The 24585-nt window shown below is 48.5% G+C and overlaps 1 protein-coding gene across 1 annotated transcript in view; it reads left to right on the top strand.

Annotated features, from left to right (window-relative positions):
- Positions 1 to 24585, top strand: part of DHRSX (dehydrogenase/reductase X-linked) — a 143255-nt gene that overhangs the window by 109537 nt on the left and 9133 nt on the right. The window contains exons 5-6 of the mRNA XM_065914889.1: positions 7528 to 7735; positions 15937 to 16144. Coding sequence (XP_065770961.1) covers positions 7528 to 7735; positions 15937 to 16144 — 416 coding nt within the window. The remainder of the gene's footprint in view (positions 1 to 7527; positions 7736 to 15936; positions 16145 to 24585) is intronic.

Raw genomic sequence — 24585 nt, 5'->3', positions numbered from 1 at the left:
CTCTCCACCGGTGAGGGAACTCGTGATGGAGGCCGGGGCTTCGTCCACCCCAAGAACGATTAATAGTGGGCGTCCTGCAGAGCCGGTCAATATTTATCACTTATTCCCATCCAAGCTTGATGGATCGCGTTTCCCACCCTCGCGCCAGAACTTGGACAGGTTTGTGCTCACCGCTCAGAATTTATGGTCTGTCCTTGTCGGAATACTTCCCATCTCTCTCCTAGATGGATTTCCCAACATCAAGGATTACTAAAAATTATGTTTGCCCACCCTCCCACCCTCCCTGCCAAATAAATGTGTCAGTGGTAACCCTGAGAAAGGACAAAGATGGCCTGCCTGGCCAGATACACGTTAACCCAGTTTTCCCTGTAGATCTTCATTTGTTGAGGAACTCAGAGCATAAATCGGCTCGCGAACCAAGGACCATTAGAAGTGGGCTTCTGGGTACTGACCCCAGGGGCCTTGATGTCCAGAGCAGTCAGGAAAGTGGGGAGTGGGGTCCGATTCTTGGGGAGCAAGTGCCCAAATGTTGGGATGCTCAGTCGTGTCCAACTCTTTTGCGACCCCGTGGACGGTAGCCTACCAGGCTCCTCTCTCTATGGGATTCTCCAGGCAAGGATACTGGAGTGGGTTGCCATTTCCTCCTCCAGAGGATCTTCCTGACCCAGGGATCGGACTCACGTCGTTTTCATCTCCTGCACTGGCAGGTGGATTCCTCACCGCTGAGCTACCCGGAAAGCCAGACTTGCACCTCACTTAATCGTGAGTTTAGTTGTGAGTGCGGACCCTGGGAGTTCTGAGTCCAGCATCCAGGGCGCTGCTGTCTGCACCTGGCTTCCCCAGTGGATGAATCCCCAAGGGGGTGGTCTGAACGCGTCCAGAACACGGCGGGGTGTTCGGCTGTAGGCACGACAGTGATACCCGGCCACTGCTGTAAAAATATGTTTCCGCCCACGATGCTCTTGCCCAGGGCTTGCTCAGATGACCCTTGAAGATCTCCCAGGTCACCTTGAACTTCCCCTGTGCCTGGAGCCTCCTCGCTGTCGACTGGAGTCAGAGAGTTTCTGCTCGAATCTGTCAGCAGAGCTTATGTGCGGAGACCATCCAAGCTGGCACACCCCTCGGGCTGCACGGGACCTGTCTTGTCCGTGATCGCTGGGAAACGCATAATCCGAATGGAGTGAGTGAATAGGTCCAGCCTTAAGGAGATGGCCCAGGGGGGGCGTCCTTCAGCTCAGGTCACCGTGCACCTGACCGCAAGTACCCCTGCAAAAAAAAGAACAGGAATGAGTCCAGTGGGTCTGTCCAGTGGCCTTACCTCCAGAGCCCATCAGCTGCACCGAGGTCTGGCTGACCACACTCTCCCGGGTGTTTTCTCTGCTGCCAGCGTCCAAGAAATCAAAGACCGTTTTCCCCTCAGCTTCGTGAACAGGGATGGAACCCAGACCCCTTGCATTGCAAGTGCGGACTCTGAACCACTGGACCATGATGAAAGTCCCCCAAAACCATCTTGAGGATGTGAGAACCAACACCAGCTTTTCTTTAATAACCTGGTCTTCAACTCTGCAGCCTGAAGACTTTGGAAACACCTTCAAATTAAACTTGTAATTCCTGTCGACCCCCGCGTCCCCCTTCCAGCACCCCTGCTCCTTGAGGCGGCGTGTTTTCCAATGGATGCCGATATAGGGAAGGGCGTTTCTGGTGGCTCCATGGTCAAGAATCCACCCACCAAGCAGGAGATGCAGGTTCGATCCCTGGGTCGGGAAGATCCCCTGTAGGAGGACATGGCGGCCCACTCCTGTATCCTTGCCTGGAGAATCCCATGGACGGAGGAGCCTGGCGGGCTGCAGTCCATATGGGGTCACAGAGAGTCAGACACGAATGAATGACTAAGCGCAGTGAAGCACAACAGGCTCATAAATACCTGCCTTCTTGTTAATAATCATCTTTAATGAAGTACAGTGGGTGTACAGTCTTATATGTTGCAGGTCTGCAGTATGAAAGTGAAGCTGTGGGTCACGCAACTGTGTCTGACTCTTTCTGACCCCATGGAGTGTAGCCCGCCAGGCTCCTCTGTCCCTGGGATTTCCCAGGCAAGAACACTGTGGTGGGTTGCCATTTCCTCCTCCAGGGGATCTTCCCGACCCAGGGATTATACCCGGGTCTGCTGCATTGCAGGCCGACTCTTTCCCGGCTGAGCCACAACGTAGAGGCCAGTGATTCACAGTTGGTAGGCTTGTACTCCATGGATAGTTATTATAAAATGTTGGCTATGTTGCCCGTGCTCTACAATATATCCAAGTCCTTTATTTTATACTAATGTGAAGTGAAGTGAAAATCACTCAGCTGTGTCCGACTCTCTGCGACCCCACGGACCATACAGCCCATGGGATTCTCCAGGCCAGAATCCTGGAGTGGGTAGCCTTTCCCTTCTCCAGGGGGATCTTCCCAACCCAGGGATTGAGCCCAGGTCTCCCACATTGCAGGCGGATTCTTTACCAGCTCAGCCACCAGGGAAGCCCAAGAATACCGGGGTGGGTAGCCTATCCCTTCTCCAGTGGATCTTCCCCACCCAGGAATTGAACTGGGGTCTCCTGCGTTGCAGGCGGATTCTTTATCAACTGAGCTATGAGGGAATGTTATACTAATACAATAGTGGTTTGTACCTCTTAAACCTCCCCCTGCCCCGTCTTGCCCCCACCTCTTCCTTCTCTCCCACTGGTCACCACCAGTTTCTTCCTTGTATGTCTGAGTCTGTTGCTTCTTGGTTATATTCACTCGTTGGTGGTATTTTTAAGATTCCACGTACAAGTGATACGATGCAGTATTTTATCTTTCTCTGACTTATTTCTCATAGCACAATACCCTCCAAGTCCATCTGTGTTACAGCACATGGGATTATTTCATTCCTTTTTTATGACTGAGTGATGTTCCATTTGACTGAGTAATATTCCACGGGCTTCCCCGGTGAGTCAGCTGGTAAAGAATCTGCCTGCAATGCAGGAGACCTGGGCTCGATCCCTGTGTTGGGAAGATCCCCTGGAGGAGGAAATGGCAACCCACTCCCATATTCTTGGGCTTTCCTGGTGACTCAGCTGGTAAAGAATCTGCCTGCAATGCGGGAGACCTGGATTCCATCCCTGGGTTGGGAAAAATTCCCTGGAGAAGGGAAAGGCTACCCACTCCAGTGTTCTGGCCTGGAGAATCTCATGGTCTGCACAGTCCATGGGGTCGCAGAGAGTCGGACATGACTGAGCGACGTTCACTCACTCACTCAATATTCCATTATATATATATATTCCACATCTTCTTTATCCATTCATCTGTCGATAGACACTGAGATTGCCTCCCTGTGTTGTCTGCTGTGAGCATTGGGATGCATGTGTCTTTCCAAATGATGTTCTCTGGATATATGCTCAGGAGTGGGGTTGCTTGGTTAGAGATGGAGATTTTAGATTTAACATATGAATATATAAGTGATATTACATGGTATTCATCTTTTTGTTTATGACTTACTTAGCTTAGTATGATCATCTCTTTCCATCCATGTTGTTTTAAATGCAGGTATTTCATTCTTTTTCATGGCTGAGTAATACTCCGTTATACACACACCCCTCCACATCTTTCATATCCATTCATCAGTCAGTGGACACTTAGATTGTTTCCACGTCTTGCCTGTTTTAATTAATGCTGCTAGCAACCTGCCCCAGTATTCTTGGCTGGAAAATCCCATGGACAAAAGAACTTGGCGGGCTACAGTCCACGGGGCCTCCGAGGATTGGACAGGACTGAGCAAGCAAGCATGCAGACGTATGGAAATAACCATTTCCTTTGCCTGCATCTTGGGCCACTGTGCCTCTGGTCCTCCCGCGGGGTTGCATCCAGAGCTGCTGTTATCTGAATGTTCCACAAGGGTCTCATGTCCACAATGACTTTCTCCGTGGTCTGAAATTGTTGTAGTTCAGTCACTCAGTCATGTCCGACTCTTTGCGACCCCATGGACTGCAGCACGCCAGGCCTCCGTGTCCATCACCAACTCCCCGAGCTTGCTCAAACTCCTGTCCGTTGATTCGATGATGCCATCCAACCATCTCATCCTCTGTCAGCCCCTTCTCCTTCCACCCTCAATCTTTCCCAGCATCAGGGTCTTTTCCAGTGAGTCAGCTCTTCCCATTAGGTGGCTAAAGGATTGGAGCTTCAGCTTCAGCATCAGTCCTTCCAGTGAATATTCAGGGTTGATTTCCTTTAGGACTAATTGGTTTGATTTCTTTGCAGTCCAAGGGACTGTCAAGAGTCTTCTCCAGTTAGTCCTGCCTGGCGCCTGGCCTCCGCTGGGCTGGTTGATGAGATCCCCATGTGTGGCCTCTGCACCAGAACAGAGGTCTTAGGAGTGCCGGCCTTCTCTCGGGAGGCTAGCTCTGCCCGCAGAGACAGAATTCTGAACACTGGGGCCTTTTCTGAGCATGCCCTCGGACGCTCTATGACCTTGTCAGCTCCTCCAGGTTCCACTCGCGACGGCAGAGTTCGGGAGGCCGCCGCGACTCAGGAAATGTGCTGTAGACTCTGTCTCCCGAGGGAATGCGTGTCCAGAGAGCGAGCAGGCTGGCTCTCCCTCTGCCTGGAGCCCTGGGTCCTTTCCCGACCAGCCTCACGTGAGCCGCGTGCCCCCGGAATGTACGAGTCTGTCATAGGCTGAGTACCCCTCCCCGCTGCGGGCACGCACCCAGCTTATTGAACGCAGCTGCATCCCATCCACCTTCGACATCAAGGGAACTTTTCTCCAGGGAACTGTTCACACTGTCTCCAAAATGCCTCTTGTCCACCTCTGCCTGGATTCTTCCAGACAGCTCCTGAAGGGCATCCCCGACGCACTCTTCAGAAACGTTTTTACAATACACCTTACTTTTCATCACTTGTAAACCAGATTAACAGTGCGAGTCTGGTGTATTTTTAAACATTTTTTTTGCTGGGCTGTAGTTGCTTTTACAACGTTGTGTTGTGAAGGGAACCAGCCGTGTGCTGTGTTTAGTTGCTCAGTCGTGTCCGACTCGTCTCGACCCCGTGGACTGCAGCCCGCCAGGCTCCGCTGTCCATGGGATTCTCCCGGCAAGGATGCTGGAGTGGGTAGCCTTTCCCTTCTCCCGGGGCATCTTTCCAAACCCACGATCCAGCCCAGGTCTCCTGCATGGCAGGCAGGTTCTTCACCAGCTGAGCCAGCAGGGGAGACCAAGTGGGCTGTAAGTAGACATATATTCCCTCCTTCTTGAGGCCCCCTCCCGCCCCCAACCCCCGTCTAACGCCTCTAGTTCATCACAGAGCCCCGAGGTGAGCTCCCTGGGCTGTACGGAGCTTACTCGCTATCTGCTTCATGCACGGTCGTGTATATATTTCAGCCCTTTTCTCTTCTATTCATCCCACCCTCTCCTTCCACCAGCGTCCCCCAGACTGTTCTCTATGTCTGTGTCTCTATTAACTGCCCTGAGATTAGGTTCCTCTGTACCATTTTTCTAGATTCCGCATGTATGCATTGATATGTGATACTTGTTTTTGGGACTGACTTCTCTTTCTGTGACAGACTCTAGATCTGTCCATATCCCTGCGTCTGATGCAATTGCATTCCTTTTTTATTGGCTGAGTAATATTCCACGGTGGGCTTCCCAGGTGGCGCACTGGGTCGTGAATCTGCCTTTGATGCAGGAGACGCTGGCTCCATCCCTGGGTCGGGAAGATCCCCTGGAGGAAGACATGGCAACTCACTGCAGTGTTTTTGCCTGGGGCATCCCATGGACAGAGGAGCCTGGCAGGCTACAGTCCGTGGGGTTGCAAAGAGTTGGAAACAACTGAGAACGCATGCATTAGGTATTCCATTATATATACATTACTTTTTATTGACCACTGTTTAATACCAGACAACATTTTAAAACATCTTTGAGCTTAGCATCATATAACAGCAAGCTCAGTGGATATGTGAAAATTGAAGCAAAGTTTTTCATTTCAGAACCACACACATTTGCAGACCTGACGTGGTGCAGAAAATGTCTCTCGTTGAGGAGACCGGTTTTGTTTACATAGAGGTTTTGGGAAGAAAGACGATCAGCGGGTGTAGACTTAAAATAGTGGGCTTTGGTTCTAAGTCTGTAATTTATTTGTGTGAACTTTGCCAAACCCTTCGACTTTTTAAAAAAATATTTAAAAGGCATTTTATTTTAAGGGGCTTCTCGGGGCTTCCCTTGTGGCTCAGCTGGTAAAGAACTCGACTGCAATGCAGACGACCTGGGTTCGATCCCTGGGTTGGGAAGATCCCCTGGAGATGGAAAAGGCTACCCACTCCAGTATTCTTGCCTGGAGAAATCCCATGGGCAGAGGGGCCTGGCGGGATGCCGTGAAATAGCCAGAGACAAGCGAGGAACTGAGCACAGTATAAAGCACATTTTATTTTATATATAGCTGTGTGTGTATGTCAGTCCCAAGCTCCCAATCTATTGGGTTGGCTAAAACATCCTTTTGAGATTTTCTGGACGATCTAACAGGAAACCTAAGCAATCTCTTTGGAAACCCAATTTTTTGTTCATCGAATTTTAGGTGCCATATGAGTGGTCCCCTACCTGTTTGGCACCAGGAACAAATTTCACAGAAGACAATTTTCCACAGACTGAATGTAGGGGCGGGGGGGGGGGGTGGTTTCGGGAAGATTCAGGTGCAGTTACATTTATTGTGCAATTTATTGTTCCGTGGATATGTTGTGTCTGACACTGTGACTCCATGGACTGCCCCACACCAGGCTTGCCTATCCTTCACTGTCTCCAGGAGCTTGCTCAAACTCACGTCCATGGAGTCGGTGATGCCATCCAACCATCTCATCCTCTGTCGTCCCCTTCTCCTCCCGCCCCCAATCCCTCCCAGCATCAGGGCCTTTTCCAATGAGTCAGCTCTTCCCATCAGGTGGCCAAAGGATTGGAGCTTCAGCTTCAGCATCAGGCCTTCCAATGAACACCCAGGGCTGATTTCCTTTAGGATGGACTGGTTGGATCCCCTTGCAGTCCAAGGGACTCTCAAGAGTCTTCTCCAACACCACGGTTCAAAAGCATCAATTCTTTGGTGCTCAGCTTTCCTTATGGTCCGACTCTCACATCCGTACATGACCACTGGAGAAACCGTAGCCTTGACTGGACGGACCTTTGTCTGCAAACTGATGCCTCTGCTTTTCAAAACGCTGTCTAGGTTGGTCATAGCTTTCCTTCCAAGGTGCAAGCATCTTTTCGTTTCGTGGCTGTAGTCAGGGTCCTCGGTGATTTTGGAGCCCAAGGAGATAAAGTCTGTCACTGCTTCCACTTTCCCCCTCCCCATTTACTTTCCGTGGACAGAGCCGGACCCTGAGGCGCGAAGCGGTGCTGGGAGCCAGGACCAGAGTCAGCATCCTGGAGCTTGGTGGCTTCCCGTCGTCCAGGGGACGGCGTAGAGCCTCATCTCCTCCCACCCCGCTCCCCACTCCTTCCTGACTGTCCTGGGCGCCCCCTTTGTCCCCAGCCGGCGTGATGATGGTGCCCCAGAGGGCCACGGACGACGGCTTCGAGGAGCACTTCGGCGTCAACTATCTGGGCCACTTTCTGCTGACCAGCCTCCTCCTGGACAGCCTGTGGGGGTCGGGCGCCCCCGGCCGCCGCTCCAGGGTGGTGACCGTGTCCTCGGCCACGCACTACGTGGGGGAGCTGAACCTGGACGACCTGCAGAGCAGGTGAGTCGGGGAGGTCCAGGCCTGCCATCGTGACGCTCCGCACAGGGCGCTTGTCCCCGGGGACGTCGCTTCCCACCTCCGGGGCTGCAGCTGAGCCTCTCCCGTGGGCAAAGAAAAAAAACTGCAGTGACCAACACAGGCACACCTGGGAGAGGCTGTGGGCTTTGGCTGCATTCCGCAGTGATAGAGTACATAGCGCGTTAAAGCGGGCCGCACAGATTGGTTTTTCTTTCTTCTACATCTGAAAGTGATGCTTGCTCTAGCCTGTAATTTCTTAGATGTGCAATAAATAGCATTGTGTCTAAAATCACAGGGTACAGACCTTCATTTTAAAAAATCCTTTGCTGCTGAAGAATGCTAACCGTCCTCTGAGCCTTGAGCGTTCAGTTCAGTTCAGTCGCTCAGTCGTGTCCGACTCTTGGTGACCCCGTGGACCGCAGCACACCAGGCCTCCCTGTCCATCACCAACTCCCGGAGTCTACCCAAATGCATGCCCATTGAGTCGGTAATGCCATCCAACCATCTCCTCTCAGTGACTTGTAATGTTTTTGTAAGAGTTCTTGGGCTGTAAGTACTTCTCATTAGTTATCTATTTTATACATGGTATCAATCATGCATATGGATCAATCACAGTCTGTCAATTCATCCCACCCCGCCTTTGGTGTCCATATGTTTCTCTTCTATGTCTGTGTGTCTGTTTCTCTTTTGCAAATAAGAGCATGCACACCATTTTTCTCCCTGAAGAAGGGGACGGCAACCTGCTCCAGTATTCTTGCCTGGAGAATCCCATGGACCGGGGGAGCCTGGAGGGCTGCAGTCCGTGGGGTCGCAAAGAGTCAGACATGATTTAGCAACGGAAAACCTGCCGTTTCTCTACTTTTCACTTGTGTGTTAATAAACGATATTTGTTTTTCTCTTTCTGACTTCACTCTGCATGAAAGTCACAACCTTTTTGCAGTAGTCACATCAAAGGTCACTCATCACAGCTCAACGTAACAAATATGATCATCATGCAAAGTTTTAAAATACTGTGAGAAATCAGGCCTTTAATTTAGATTTAGCTGGAAATGTGTCCCTGGAGAAATGATAATATGAATCTCCTAGCTACCTAAACTTTTTATATTACTTGTCTGCTTCCATCTTGGTTACACCTTGCTTATAACCTAGCAACTTACAGCTCTAAGTGTCAAGTCAGAACTTCAGAGCACCACTTTCAACTGGCCCTTCACTGCTATCAGGATTAGGGCACTGTGAAATAAAAATTCTGTCAAATTTCAAATTAAAATAAAAGGATACGGTGAGAGTGACCGACATGTCACACATGGACATGAAACGAACAGACGCTGTTTTTAAACACGGTGCCGGTAGATTTACTCCAGACGGAGCTGACCCACACTTTCATTGTGTACAAAAATGCAATATCGCTGGCGTGCAGCAAAACGAGATCTGCCTGTATTAGGAACTGTTGGCTGTTTTGCAGTCACACATTTAAGCACTCTCTGTATATCAGTCTGTTTATATTTACGCTTTGAGGCAAATCCTATTATATTCTTCAACACATGAGGAAACCGTGAGGCATAGTTAAAATTTAGTCTATGAGGCATAGTTGGTATACAGTGTTGTAATTTCCGCCTTGAAGCAGAGTGACTACGCTATACACGTATATCCATTCTTTTCTTTTTTATTCTTTTCCATGATGGTTTATCAGGGCTTCCCTGATAGCTCTGTTGGTGAAGCATCCGCCTGCAATGCAGGAGAACCCGGTTCGGTTCCTGGGTCTGGGAAGATCCTCTGGAGCAGGGAAAGGCTTCTACATACACATAGCTTATGCTATTATATATGAAACAGATGTTATACATTTAATATATGGAGCTTCCCTCGTGGCTTAGATGACAAAGAATCTGCCTACGATATGAGAGACCTGGGTTTGATCCCTGTGTTGGAAAGATCGTCTGGAGGAGGAAATGGCAACCTACTCCAGTATTTTATCATTATATATTGCATATATTAATTTATATATATAACAATATTTATATTACTATCTTACTAATATATATCTAATATTAATATATCAATATATGTTTACTATATATTTATGTCATAACATGTAAATGTAATATTACATAATGTTGCGTGTATTTAAGGCAACATTATGTAATATTACATTTACATGTATTTACATTTAATATATTAAACATATAACTGTTAAATATATTAAATATATAGCTTTTAAACTTGAACAATTAAACTTATTTAACTTAAATAATTGTATTAATATTTATATAATTATTCATATAATATATATGTATAATTTATATAATTGCATGTGTAATATGTGATTATGCTTGCATAGTCAAATATATTGTCAAATTCATATCATTGTTTGACTGTGTATCAGTTGCTCAGTCGTGTCTGACTCTTTGCGACCTCATGGACTGTAGACCCGCTAGCTCCTCCTTCCATGGGATTCTCCAGACAAGAATACTGGAGTGGGTTGCCATTTCCATATTACTATATAGCATATAAGTTTAAAGATTGTATTGTATTTATTGTCAAATATTGGCTATATTCCTCGTGCTGTAAAATATATTCTTGTTCCTTACTTAATATTTTTTTACTTTTTGGACACACCCTGCAACATGCAGGGATATTAGTTCCCTGGCCAGGGATCAGACTCACATCCCTTACAGTGCAAGGTAAAATCTCAACGACGGGAACACCAGGGAAGTCCTCTTGGTGCCATTTCTGCAGCTTATTTTATTTTGTTGTTGTGTAATCCCTCAGTCACGTCCAACTCTCTGTGACCCCAAGGACGGTAGCCCGCCAGGCTCCTCTGTCCATGGGATTCTCCAGGTAGCAACACACTGGAGTGGGTCACCATTTCCTCCTCTGGGGGAGCTTCCGGACCCAGGGATCGAATCCATGCCCCCTGCATCACAGGCAGATTTTTTACCACTGAGCCACGGAGGAAGCCCTTTAGACAGTACCTATTTTTTCCTCTGATGAGAAGTTGAAAAACTCATTTTTTTTTTTAAGTGCAAATGTACGTTCTACCCCGTTCCTGGCGTCTTGCTGGCAATGGGTGCCCTTCCTCACTATGTCCACTTAGCACCTGGTCTCGGGCATCTCAGGGTCCTTCCTGAGGTGGGCTTAGACTGGCTCTGAGTTCAGTGCCAGACCCAGACCAAATATAACACTCAGCCTTGTAAACACCACCTACTGTTTACGGGAAACGCAGGTGTCAAGGCCCAGTGTCCTCTTCTCAAGCGAAAAGACCACGCTGCCGCAATTTAGGATAAGATTTCCCATCTCTAAGTAATGCTTTGCTAGGTTTTATTCAAGAACCAACCCTTTAGAGAATTATCGAGTCTTTGATTCAGTACAAAGATTTGCGTGTATTGTGTTTAAAATGCCATTCTTCGACTTTCCTTCTCTTGCCTTTAAGGTAGAGAAAGTGACAGGGATCTGAATGTGCCAGCTCATAATGTGCCACTTTGATATACAGATTATTTTGAGCTGAAGGCCATTGAGAAGCGGCTAATGCAGAAAGATGCCTTTCTGGAACTTCCCTGATCTAACGGAAAACAGAAGCTTCTGAGAAATGAGGACTTCCCAAGTCTTTGGCATTTCTTTTCTTTTCTATGAAATCCCCCACACCTGTGGCATTAGAAGTGAAATTCATGTGTCTCTCTTGTTAATCTGACAGTTGTTGGTTTAATTTGCACGCCCCGGTTACCGAACATAAAAGTATAGAAGAAACATTTTTTTTCCTTTCCAACAAAAAGGCTACCACACAAATATCTCTATGTCTGTTTTAGACCCACCTTCAAATTATTTCTGAGGTAGTTATGTGAATAAGTTACTGTTTGTTGACGACAAAGGTGTATGTATGATTTCAGTTCTACTTTTTGACACCGTGTATTACAAAGGTCACTTACTAAAAGTCTCATGTTTCGAATCAAGTCTTGTAGGCATCTTATGAATCTCTTCTACCTGTGCTTGAGTTTGTAGGTTGACTTTCCCTTCTGGCTACCTTCTGTCTGTTAACACTGTGATCATCTCTTCATTGTTTTCAGTACCAAGTGGGTCTGTTTTCCCTCGGGGCTTTACTTAGACACTTTAGTGGCAGTCTTGTTCTCTGGTGCCTCAGCTCTGATTCTTTTCCATTTCCACTGTGGATGTTTCTTTATCTTTCAAACCACTGGGGAACCACTCCTGAAATTAACTTGTACTCTTGTTTTCTTCTTCTTTTTAAAAAAAAAAAAAAAAAAAAAAAACTCCTTTAGAGAAAAGTATTGACTTTTCCCACTGTCTCTTCTGCATTCTATTGTCGAGAACCATAATTCTTCTTCTCAAACATGGTTAGCATATTTATTGTTTCACTGGAGTGTGATTGTTTTACAGAGTTGTGTTAGCATCTGCCGTATGATGAAGTGAATTCGCTATATGCATGCACATAATCCCTTCCCTCTTGAGCTGCCTTTGCAACCCCCGTCCCGCCCCATTAGGTCATCGCAGACCACACAGCTCACCTCCTCTGCTATGCAGCAGCTTCCCACTAGCTAGCCATTTTAAGCATGGTGGCGGATAGATGTCAGGGCTCCTCTCTCCGTCCATCCCACCCTCTGCTCCCCCCACCAGACCCCATGTCTGCATGTCTGGTCTATACATCAGTGTCTGTCTTCCTCAGGATCACTTTTCCAGATTCCCTATGTGTGCGTGAATATCTGATAATTGTCTCTTTCTGACTCCCTGCAGTCTGTATGACAGCTTCTCTGGGTCCATCCACGTCGCGACAGATGACCCAGTTTCCTTCCCTTTTCACGGCTTAGTAGTATTCCACATACACTTTGCCGCATCATCTTTATCCACTCATCTGTCGATGGACATCTAGGTTGCCTCCAGGTCCGGGTTACTGTCAGTAATGCTGCAGAGACCATTGGCATGCCTCTGCCTTTTTGAACTGTGCTTTTCCTCGGGATGCGTGCTCAGGAGTGGGGTTGCTAGTCATACACTAGTTTTATTTTTAGTTTTTTAAAGAACCTCCATGCTGCTCTCCGTAGAGGGAAGCCATAATTCTGTCGTGCGCCAGTTTTCCTTTAAGGAGACTGCACCTTTCTCTTCTTTCTAAATTCACGACCGCGCTTCCCTCCCAAACAGCCCTGTTAATTCGGGAGCAAACGGATGCGTGTGCTGCTGAAACGGTCCAACGCCAACAGGAAAGTTGAGCCTCTCCCGCCCCCTACTTAATAACCCGCTCATCCCTGGAGCATTCTCCTCCCCTGCTGGGAAGAGAGAGGAACAGCTCGCCAGAAACGAGCATCTTGACTATAATTAGGGGGGCTGTCATGGACTTGGGGGAGGGAATTTGTGCTTCAAACTGTGCTGTGTTATCATCTCCGTTCCTCCCTCCAACAAAAGATTGTGTTTGGAGTTCCTCTGGCAGACGACGCTCTGCGGAAGCTCGTCCCGCGTCACCCTTGGCCCACCTGCCCTCGCTCATCGCGAAGACAAAGGACTCGGGGTTTATTCTCCAGCTTAAATTGCAGGGCCCCCCTGGCAGAACCTCAGAGTTTGCACGGGGCCTCTTGGGGCAAGTGGCTGGCTGCCGGCGACGCCGTGGGGGCCCTGATGACAAGGAAGAAAGTCGCTGCCCAGGGAATCCGCAGGAGGTGGGACGGAGTCCCCGAGGGTTTGCCGTGGTTGTCACATTTTGACAGCCGAGAGCCCACGTGTGCAATTTACAGAGCAGCGTGAGGTGTGTTTTTTTGTTTTGTTTTTTTTCAGAAAGACCCGCTGGCCAATGACGCTTACGTGACTTCATTTCTCAGTCTTGTCATTCATTGCTTGTCTTGTTTTCTACATTTTAAATTTTAAATATTTCCCTTTCCCTTTTCTCGTTTTCCCCTCTTATGTGCTTTTTTCCCTTTTTCATGTATCCTGAATTTGCTTTTCTGAATCATTGAGTCCATTTAGGTCATTTATTGCAATTTTCAATTCCTGTTTAGTTAAGAGCCTTTGTGCATAAGAGGCGTTGAATTCCAGTGAGTGCTTTTTTTTTTTTTGCTTCTCATGTCAGGACAGATTTCTTTCTTTTTAATCTTTGACTGTATTAAATTTCCACAAGGGCGAATTCCGTGGATGGATTTTCTCCGAATGTTAGAGTCCGCACTGGGGTTGAAGATGTAAAATAACATAGACTTTAGGGCACGTTGAACCAGAAGACACACGAGTGGGGCTGCATTTGTATCCACAAAATTACAGAAAAAGAACCGCGGACATGAAGAAAATGACCGATCCCCAATGAATCAGACATGAAGTATTTTGCCAGGAAGTGTTCCTTGATTTTCTTTTTTTTTTTCAGACTTGTTTTTTTCCACTTGGGCCATTTCCGAAGTCATAGTCAACATGTTACAATGTTTCTTCTGTTCTTTTTCCTCCATAGTTGAATTGTCATGTTTTAATCTACCTTTCACAATGTCAAGTGCTACTTTTTCTTTTTAAACACAAATCACTTGGGTTTTATTTGTGGATTTACTGTTGATGACCAAAAAGAAAAAAAGGATGAAAGACTCAAAACTGGTCCTTGTTATTTATTTTGAAAGATTTTATTGGAATAGTATTGCTCTGGTTGGTATTTTTGGCTGTGAGGCCCTGGAATCTTAGCTCCCTGACCAGGGATGGAACACACAGTCCCTTCATTGGCAGGTGGCTTCTTAGCCCCTGGACCGCCAGGAAGGTCCCCAGTAGAGATATTAACAGGCTCTTCCTTTTGCCCCGGCTCTGTAGCTATGCATAAAATTACTAGCTGCTCAGACACCACAATTAGTTTGCCTGGAGTGATATTTTCTCTGTGTTAGAAAACGCCGCGGGAAGAAAGAGCCACCTCTAAGGACCAGTGGTGAAGGCCTTCATTGGGCGGTCGCTCTCGGGCAGAACTCCCGGGGAGGGGCGGGTGAGTGAGGAGACAAAGGGAGTCTGCGAGGAAGGAGAGGTGGGGAGAGGTTTTATATCAAGGCCAGGCGTCCAGGTCAGGTCCTTCTATATAAGGAAGAAAGCGCGGGCTACAGCGGCGGTGGGTGTCCAAGGGCTCTGTGTCCGTTCCTGGTAGTACCAGGCTGCAGGGGGGGTCGGTCCCCGGAAGTTTAGCCAGCCTCCGGCACCTGTCTGCGGCACTTTTTCAGGGCAGGACTCAACACACCCGACCTTTCACTCTGCAGTGATTTTTTTTTTTTTTTGCTACATTTCAGTAACATTACTTTCTGGGAAAGGATAGCTGTAAGTGACCACCATTATGTTTTTATTTATTTAAAGAATTGTTTTTGTTTTTGTTGTTGGGAACTGTTTTTTAAAGTCCTTATTGAATTTATTATTCATGCCATGTTGCTTCTGTTTTGTGTTTTGGCATTTTGGCCACGAGGCATGTAGGATTTTAGCTCCCTGACCGGGGGATCAAACCCACACCTCTTGCATTGGAAGGTGAGGGAGTCTTCACCCCTGCACCGCCAGAAAACGCCCTCTGGTTTTCATGAAGTGATGCCCACGTCCAGCCCCATAAAATAGTCCCGGATGGTAGGAAGCCAAAAAGGAGTGGATGGAGGTGGTCACTGTGCGCTCGAGAAGTACGTCTGTCATGGCATCGTTCCCAAGCCTTGAACATTCAAAGGAGAAGATAAAAAAAGGTGGTGTGGAGCTCTGCTCCAAGCTCACAGGATAAACATCTCTGGAACTGACCAAGCCCCATAGCAACTATTACCACAGGCCTCTGCATCGAAATTGGCCAGTTCCCTGACCCCGAATTAGGTGAAACATCCACCCTGTAGCGTCCTAGGAGATCTACACAGTGCAGATGACACACTTGGGCGTCCCTGGAGACTCAGTCGGTAAAGCATCTGCCTGCCGATGCGGGACGCCCGGGTTCGATGCTTGGGTCGGGCAAGATCCCCTGGCGGAGGGCACGGCAACCCACTCCAGTCTTCTTGCCTGGAGAACCCCCGTGGGCAGAGGAGCCTGGCGGGCTGCAGCCCGCGGGGTTGCAAAGAGTGGGGCACGACTGAGTGACTCGGCACAGCCCCCTTGACCTCGGGCACGTCTCTGGGTGCCCGCAGCCTGTGCCTGGCGCTGTCGTCCACGGCCGGGGCGAGGGCGGCGTGGACATGCAGACGCCCGGGTCTCACGGCCTCCCCACTTTGCTCCTGCAGAACCGGCTACTCAGCGCACGCGGCCTACGCCCAGAGCAAGCTGGCCCTGGTCCTCTTCACCTACCGCCTGCAGGCGCTGCTTACCGCCCAGGGCGCCCCCGTGACCGCCAACGTGGCCGACCCCGGCGTGGTGGACACCGACCTCTACAGACACGTCTTCTGGGGCACCCGCCTCGTCAAGAAGCTCCTGGGCTGGTGGGTCTTCAAGGTAAAGGCCGCGATGCTCCGGGCGTTGCTGCGGTCCGCGGGCAGATCTGGCTTTAACCTCCTCGCCGCCGCTGTGTTACCGCTTCCAGGCTCCACGCCTTCTTTCTCTGTCCCTCTGTTGACAGACATTGAGGTAGCGTCCGCGTCTTTGCTATTGAGACTGGTGCTGTGATGAACGCTGGGGTGCACGTGTCTTTCCCCACGATCATTTTCTCCAGGTGTATGCCCCAGCAGTGGGATCACAGGATCCTATGAGAGCTCTGTTTCTAGTGTTTAAAGAACATTCCATACCGTTTTCCATCATGCCTGCCCAAGCATACATTCCCACCAAAACTGCTGTGAAGGTTGAGCTGCAGGTATTTTTTCTAAGCATGGTTTTCTCCACGTTCCTAGCAGTAGGATTGCAGGGTCAGATGGTGGATCTATTTTTAGGTTTATTTCTTTACTTATTTTTTAAGGAACCTCCACACCGTTCTGGTAAAGAATCAGCTGGTAAAGAATCCGCCTGCAATGTGGGAGACCTGGGTTAGATCCCTGGGTCAGGAAGATCCCCTGGAGAAGGGAAAGGCTACCCACTCCACTATTCTGGCCTGGAGAATGCCATGGACTGTATGGTCCACGGGGTCGCAGAGAGTCGGACACAGCTGAGCGACTTTCGCTTCATTTCGGTCTGACCAGTGTGAGGTCTCCCCTCACTGGAGTATTGATCCGCGTCTCTTTGATAAGCAGCGATGCTGAGCATCTTTTCATGTACCGGAGGGCCGTCTGTATGTCTTCTTTGGAGAGATGTCTGTTTGGATCCTCTGCGTGATTTTCTCTTTAGGATAAATTCTCGAGAAGGAGTTTTGTTTAGCGAGAGGATGTGCTGTGTGTGTGAGTCGCTCAGTCGCGTCCGAGTCTCTGTGACCCCGTGGACCGTAGCCCTCCAGGCTCCTCTGTCCGTGGGATTCTCCAGGCAGGAATCCTGGAGTGGGTAGCCATTTCCTCCTCCAGGGGCTCTTCCCGACCCAGGGGTCGAACCCGGGTCTCCTGCATGGCAGGCGGATTCTTTACTATGTGGGTTACCAGGGAAGTCCGTAGCTAAAGGACATACACGTGGAAAACGTGGCCCGCCAACCTCCCAACACACATATCTGCTCATGTGCTTGTAGAAATGAGTCCCTACCCATATGCAGTTCGTATAAGTCTGCATCTTTGTTGCTGTTACCAGTCAGATTGTGTGTTCGATGCACAGTCATCTGGCTTCTTGCTGGAAATCACACCTCTCCTCTAGCCGTGATCTTCTCCGTGGGAGGTGCTGACTCCCCGATGGGAGTCGGGTACGTCACCAACCTCCGCAGCCTTGGCAGGTGGACAGAATTCATTTCGTCCTCCCTGCGGGATCTTGGAGATGAGAAGCCGTGATGGCCAGAGCCCTGGAGGCGGACGCCGCCAACGATGGTGGTTGTCGCCAGTTCCCCACCTCCAAGTTCCCCTCGGTCCGGAGTGCCGGGACCACCCACGGAACCCGGATTCTGACAGATGTGAACAAGCAGAGGCGGCTGTCCCCAGCAAGCGGCCAGCGGCAGCTGCAATCGCATCTCCGTCACCGGGACATCAAAAGCCGCCTCTCCTGTGTCATCTCTGGTTCCATTTAAAATCTCATTTCCTCTTGTGAATGAGATGTGCGTGCTCTGCTATGTCGCTCAGCTGTGTCTGACTCTTTGTGACCCCGTGGACTGTAGCCTGCCAGGCTCCTCTGTCCATGGACGATCCTCCAGGCCAGAGTGCTGGAGTGGGTTGCCGTGTCCTTCTCCAGGGGATCTTTCCGACCCAGGGATCGAACCTGGGTCTCTCACATTGCGGGCAGATGCTTTACCGCTGAGCTACCAGGGAAGCCCCAGGCTCTTTGTCTTTACCTTTTGTCAACAACACTTGGGCATCTTCCGTCCACCTCTGCAAGGATTCAGTCAAGCGCTGCTACAGCTGCAGACCTTCAACATTCCCTGAAAGGGGCTCAGTATGGACAGCAGACGGGAGACATCTGTGCTCTGGGCAAGGCTGGCAGGACAGGTCTTCAGATGGGTAGATATTTTCAAGGGCCCATTTCATGAGCCTGATTATTTCATCTCCTCATACCTAGAAAAGCTCTAAAAGTCCTGCATGGTGACTAAAAGTCCGGCTCCCCGTGACTCGCAGAAACCTTTCATAAAATAATACGTGGTTGATTGCACGCACTTCCCCTTCAACAGAATCACTTATATACCGACCTTCCCCCTCTTAGCTCTTTGGAGCATTCTCTCAGAGCTGCCTGCTGCCTGCAGCCCTCATTTTGCCCGAAATAAATCTTAACTGCCAGTTCTCACGTTGTGCGTTTATTTTGTTGAGTCGAGCGCTTCTTGACTGACCATCTTATATTTCTAGACCACCTTTTAGGTGATTTTTACAAATAGGAAAAAAAAAACCCGTGTAGGATGAAGAGGTCTTTTTCTGTTTAATCATTCGCTCATATTGCTATGTTCAGGTGGTGGTTAGGTTTTTACAAGTTGTATATTATGGTTGTTGTTCAGTCACTAAGTTATGTTCAACTGTTTGTGACCCCATGGACTGCAGCACGCCAGGCCTCCCTGTCCATCACGAACTCCTGGAGTTTGCTCAAGATCATGTCCATCGAGTCAGTGATGTCATCCAATCATCTCATCTTCTGTCGTCCCCTTCTCCTCCCGCCTTCAATCTTTCCCAGCATCAGGGTCTTTTCTAGTGAGTCAGTTCTTCGCATGAGGTGGCCAAAGGATTGGAGTTTCAGCTTCAGCATCAGTCCTTCCAATGAACACTCAGGGTTGATTTCCTTAGGATGGACTGGTTGGATCCCCTTGCAGTCCAAGGGACTCTCAAGAGTCTTCTCCAACACCACAGTTCAAAAGCGTCAATTCTTCTGCGCTCAGCTTTCTTTATAGTCCAACTCTCACATCCATACATGACCACTGGAAAAACCATAGCTTTGATTACACTATAGTATACTATACTATACTTATATGACTATAATATACTATATTATATGACTATATACTTATAAGTATATATGACCGTGCACTCATATGATTATAGTAATATGACTATACTATAATCATCTCATCTGAACGAAAGGTAACGGGGGGTGGGGGAGTTGATTTTTAACTTAATTTAGGGAGTGTTGAGATTTCAGATGCTACTGTTCTCTGTCTGAAAGTAAGTCATCTTTCATTTTGCCCACATCTTTCTTGATGCTTCCGATATTATAGTCTATAATAAGAAATGTATGTATTTGGGTTTTTTTGGCCCCCTTTTCTGGCTCAGACCTCCTAAAACCCTTGGAATTTCCCAAGTGCTGTGATCCTGAAAGGCTTCCCTTGTTATGTTAATGTGTGACCTTTGTCACTTGCCCTAGGCTGGGGGCTGGTTGTCAGGGCAACCAACTGGCGATTAAAGGGTTGGAATTTTCAGTCTTAACCCTCTGACCTCCAGGGATAGGGGGGGCTGGAGGTTGAGTTCATCACGGATGCCCAGTACTTTGGGGGCTTCCCCAAGTGGCTCAGTGGTGAAGAATCTGCCTGCAGTGCAGGAGACAGGCGTTCATCCCTGAATCTGGAAGATTGCCCCTGGAAGAGGGCATGGCAACCCACTCCAATATGCCTGCCTGGAGACTCCCATTGACAGAGGAGCCAGGTGCGGGGGAGGGCTACAGTCCACAGGGTCGCAGGGAGTCAGACACTGAATCGATTCAGCACGCGTGCATTCACGCAGTTAGATATCTCTCTTGGGGGAGGTCACAGCTTATCACACTGCACATAGTATTAAATGCTGAGAGCTGCCCACGTTGATGGTTTTGGTTTTCATTCGCTCAGTCATGTCCGACTCTTTGCGACCCCATGGACTGCAGCACGCCAGGGTTCCCTGTCCATCACCAACTCCTGGAGTTTGCTCAAACTCATGTCCATCGAGTCGGTGATGCCATCCAGCCATCTGTCGTCCCCTTCTCCTCCTGGCTTCAATCTTTCCCAGCATCAGAGCCTTCAAATGAGTCAGTTCTTCCCATCAGGTGGCCAAAGTATTGGAGTTTCAGCTTCAGCGTCAGTCTTTCCAATGAATAGTCAGGACTGATGTCCTCTAGGATGGACTGGATGTCCTTTAGGATGGATCTCCTTGCAGTCCAAAGGACTCTCAAGACTCTTCTCCAACACCGCAGTTCAAAAGCACAAATTCTTTGGCGCTCAGCTTTCTTTATAGTCCAACTCTCACATCTATACATTAGGAATAACCATAGCTTGGACTAGACTGACTTTTCTTGGCAAAGTAATGTCTCTGCGTTTTAACATGATGTCTAGGTGGGTCGTAGCTTTCCTTCCCTTGGAGCAAGCATCTTTTAATTTCATGGCTGCAGTCACCATCCGCAGGGAATTTGGAGCCCAAGAGAATAAAGTCTGACACTGTTTCCAGTTGGATTGCATCTTCTTTTGTTGTTGTTGTTCATCTCTGTTTGTGCTTTATTTATTTTTATTAGTTGGAGGCTAATTACTTTACAATATTGTAGTGGTTTTTCCCATACATTGGCATGAATCAGCCATGGATTTACATGTGCTCCCCATCCCGATCCCCCCTCCCGCCTCCCTCTCCATGGTTTGCATCTTCTTTATACACGTTAAGCATTGGACTGTTCAGTCTTTGCCAACTTGAGTCAACTGCTGGACTCTTGCATCCTGGAGCAGGAAACGGGATTTGCTGTGTTTTAATTAGCATTTTCCGAAATATCCTGTGGTTCAGCAGTCAGCCTCCGTGGGATTACTTGGCCTCTGAACGTTGCTGCCTTTTTGGAAATGTCTGCCTGTGACTTTTCTCCTTTTTTCCTAGGCGCTGTTTGTTTTTGCTGTTGTTTAGACGCTAAGTCACGTCCGACTCACTGTGAGCCTGTGGAATCACAGCACGCCAGGCTTCCCTGTCCTGGAGTTTGTCCCTGTCTCTTGGAGTTTGCGCAAACTCGTGTCGGATGAGTTGGTGGTGGTTGGCCCTTCTCTTCTTTCTTATAAAACTTTATGTATTTATCAAAGCTTTTGGAGCTATAGTTGACTTGCGGTGTTGGGTTAGCTTCAGGTGGATGACAGGGTGAACTGATTATGAATATACATGTATCCGCTCTCTTTTTAGATTCTTTGGCCATCTTGGTCATTGCAGAATGTCGAGTAGAGTTCCCTGTGCCATAGAGTACGTCCTTGGTAGCTATCCATCTTGTAGGCACTCGTGTGTATCTGTAAGTCCTAATCTCCCAATTCATCCCATCCTCTTTTACGCCCCGGCAACCGTTACTTTCTTTTCTATGTCTGTGACTCTATTTCTGTTTTGCAAAAGTGTTCACTTGTACCCTTTTTAAGATCCCACATATATCTGATATCATATAGTATTTGTCTTTCTCTGTCTGACTTACCTCACGTATTATAACAATCTCTAGATCCATCTATGCTGGCGCAAATGGCATCATCTCATCCTTTTTCACGGCTGAGTAATATTCCATTTGTATACATGTACCACATCTTCTCTATCCATTCATCCGCCGATGTATATTTAGGTTGTTTCCATGGCTGTGGCTGTTGTAAATATTAGGCTTTCTCTTTTGGATTCATCCCTGTTTTTTTTTTTTTTTTTTTAAATTCTGACTGCTAATTTGTATCTTTTACCTATGTGACCAATACTTTTTTCCATTGGATTTTCTGCTTCAAGAAGATACAGAGAAGTAATATTGGATAGTCATAACCAATGATATTAGAACATAGGAGAGAAATATTTTGGAGATGGAGAAACCAAAAAATAGATATGCTAATATATATTTGTATGTGTATCTAGAGACACACGCATAAACATACATATATATATGTGTATATATATGGGGCTTTGCATATATGGGGCTTTGCAGGTTGTGCAGTGATGAGGAATCTATCTGCCAATGCAGGAGACTTGGGTTTGATCCCTGAGTTGGGAAGATCCCCTGGAGAAGGTAATGGCAAGCCCCTCCAGTGTTCTTGCCTGGAGAATCCCATGGACAGAGGAGCCTGGTGGGCTGTGGTCCATACAGTCTCAAAAGAGTCAGACACGACTGGAGTGACTTACCACATATACACATGCATATATAGATACACATTTAAGTTTCCCTGGTGGCTCAGATGGTAAAGAATCAGCCTGTGATACAAGAGGCACAGATTGAATCCGTGGGTCCGGCAGATCCCCAGGAGAAGGAAATGGCAACCCACTCTATTATTCTTGCCTGGAGAATCCCGTGGCCAGAGGAGCCTGGTGGGGCTGCAGTCTATGGGGTCACAGAGAGTCGGACACACCTGAGCATGCATGCATCCGTACATTATACAGATTACTTCCTTAGACGCATGCGTGTATGTATGACTTGTGTGACGTCTCGCAAGGAGGTGGCCTGTGATCCCTGGGGGGTGGTGGGGAGTGTGTAGGATTGACGTGTCTTGTCCCTTCATGCCATTGGGTGACATTCTTTTTATAGTCTGTCCCCTACGTACAAACGAGTTCCATTCCAGGAGCACGTGCGTTAAGTCCTATTTGTGAGTCCACCAGAGTTAGCCGGGTACCCAGCTAACCCGATCGGCTGTATAGTTCTGCACTGTCTTAGGTTTATAGTTCTGTTCACACAGAGAATACACAGAGAACAAACACAAGGTAAACCTTTTCCATCTCACGGCGCAGTACCGTGAGGAGGACAGCCGTCCGGGGTACCAGCTGGCACACAGGGGCTGGCATCGGCTGAGTCAGGCAAGAAGGGTTACTGACTGAGCAGGCAGAGGAGGTAGGAGACAGCAGAGCTGAAGAACCGTCAGCAAGAGCAGACGGAGGGCGAGCTGGCATGTCGGTCACGCCTGACCTGGACGGAACGTGCGTGCGCATCTTTGAGAGTTTGCCACTTGAGAGTTCGCGTGGAGAGGACTTACCGGTACATCACTCTGAAACCTCTATGCTATGCCTTACCAAAAACTATGGACTTGATTCCAAGTTCAGAGCCAGTCCCCAGAGCATGGCGGTTCGTCCTCTGAGAAAAAAAAAAAAAGACAGGTTGATACATGTATGAAGATGAGAGGCTTAATTGGTTTTTTAAAAAACAGTTTTCTCTATTCATTGGCTGCGCTGGGTCTTCGTTGCTGCGTGGACTTTTCTCAGCTGCACAGACCGGGGGTAACTCTCTAGTTGCGATGCTCGAGGGCTCCTCATGGCTGTGGTTTCTGTTACTGCCAAGCACAGGCTCTGGGCACAGGTTCAATAGCTGCGCTGGCTTAGTTGCTCTGCGGCATGCGGGATCTTCCCAGACCGGGGATTGAACACGAATATCCTGCATCGGCAGGTGGATTCTTCACCCCTGAGCCACCAGGGAAGCCCTTAAATGGTTCTTTCCACGAGCAACTTGAGACCATTCCATCGATCCCTGCCTCCAGCTGGGTGATGCCTCATGCACGCCCTGTGCACAGAGGTCTGAAGACAGGTAATGAGGCATGCAGGAGGCATGTCCCGTGATTGTTCCAGGAACTCTCCTGCTCCTGAGTCTGTTGCTTCCTCAGCCATTCTCTCGAGCCCTAAGAGGAGGGATATGGAGGTCATGATCTGCTCTTGTGTTGAGGGCAGAATGCAGACGGTGCAGCCCTCGGAGCGGAGTTGAAGGTTGAGCTTGGACCACAAAGGAGGCTGAGCGCCGAAGAATTGTTACTTTGAAACTGTGACGCTGGAGAAGACTCTTGAGAGTCCCTTGGACTGCAAGGAGATCCAACCGGTCTATCCTAAAGGAAATCAAATGTGAATGTTCATTGCAAGGGCTCATTCTGAAGCTCCAATACTTTGGACACCTCGTGTGAAGGACCAACTCATTGGAAAAGACCCTGATGCTGGGAAAGATTGAAGGCGGGAGGAGAAGTGGGCGACAGAGGATGAGATGGTTGGATGGCATCACAGACTCAGTGGACAGGAGTTTGAGCAAGCTCTGGGAGATGGTGAAGGACAGGGAGGCCTGGCGTGCTGCGGTCCATAGGGTCACAAAGAATTGGACCCGACTGAGCAACTGAATAACAATCCAAAGGTCCAAGGAGCCTGAGCCAGGCTGGGGCCATAGGTCATGCAGAAATGGCTCAAATGGGGGTGGTCATACTGTCATTGCCCCCTTCTCACTGGGGTCCCCATCTGAACCCCAGACCCCCTTTAAATGACCTGAGCTCCCCCTATCTCAAGTCTGCTCAGGACATCTGGTTCCAGCTCCAGTCTGCACACAGGAGAGTCCAAGCTTGTCATTGCCCACTCGCAGTGAGTGTCTTAGATTTTGGGGCTGCACTCTATCCAGAGATGCCAGATCCTTGACGTCAACAGTGATGTAGAATCACATGCTTCAAGCCTCTGAACCACCCTATGGACCACAGTCTACAGAGCCTCCCA

Source organism: Muntiacus reevesi, chromosome X (genome assembly GCF_963930625.1).
Source record: "Muntiacus reevesi chromosome X, mMunRee1.1, whole genome shotgun sequence".
NCBI classification, from domain to species: domain Eukaryota; kingdom Metazoa; phylum Chordata; class Mammalia; order Artiodactyla; family Cervidae; genus Muntiacus; species Muntiacus reevesi.
This window is presented reverse-complemented; position numbering and strand designations above follow the sequence as displayed.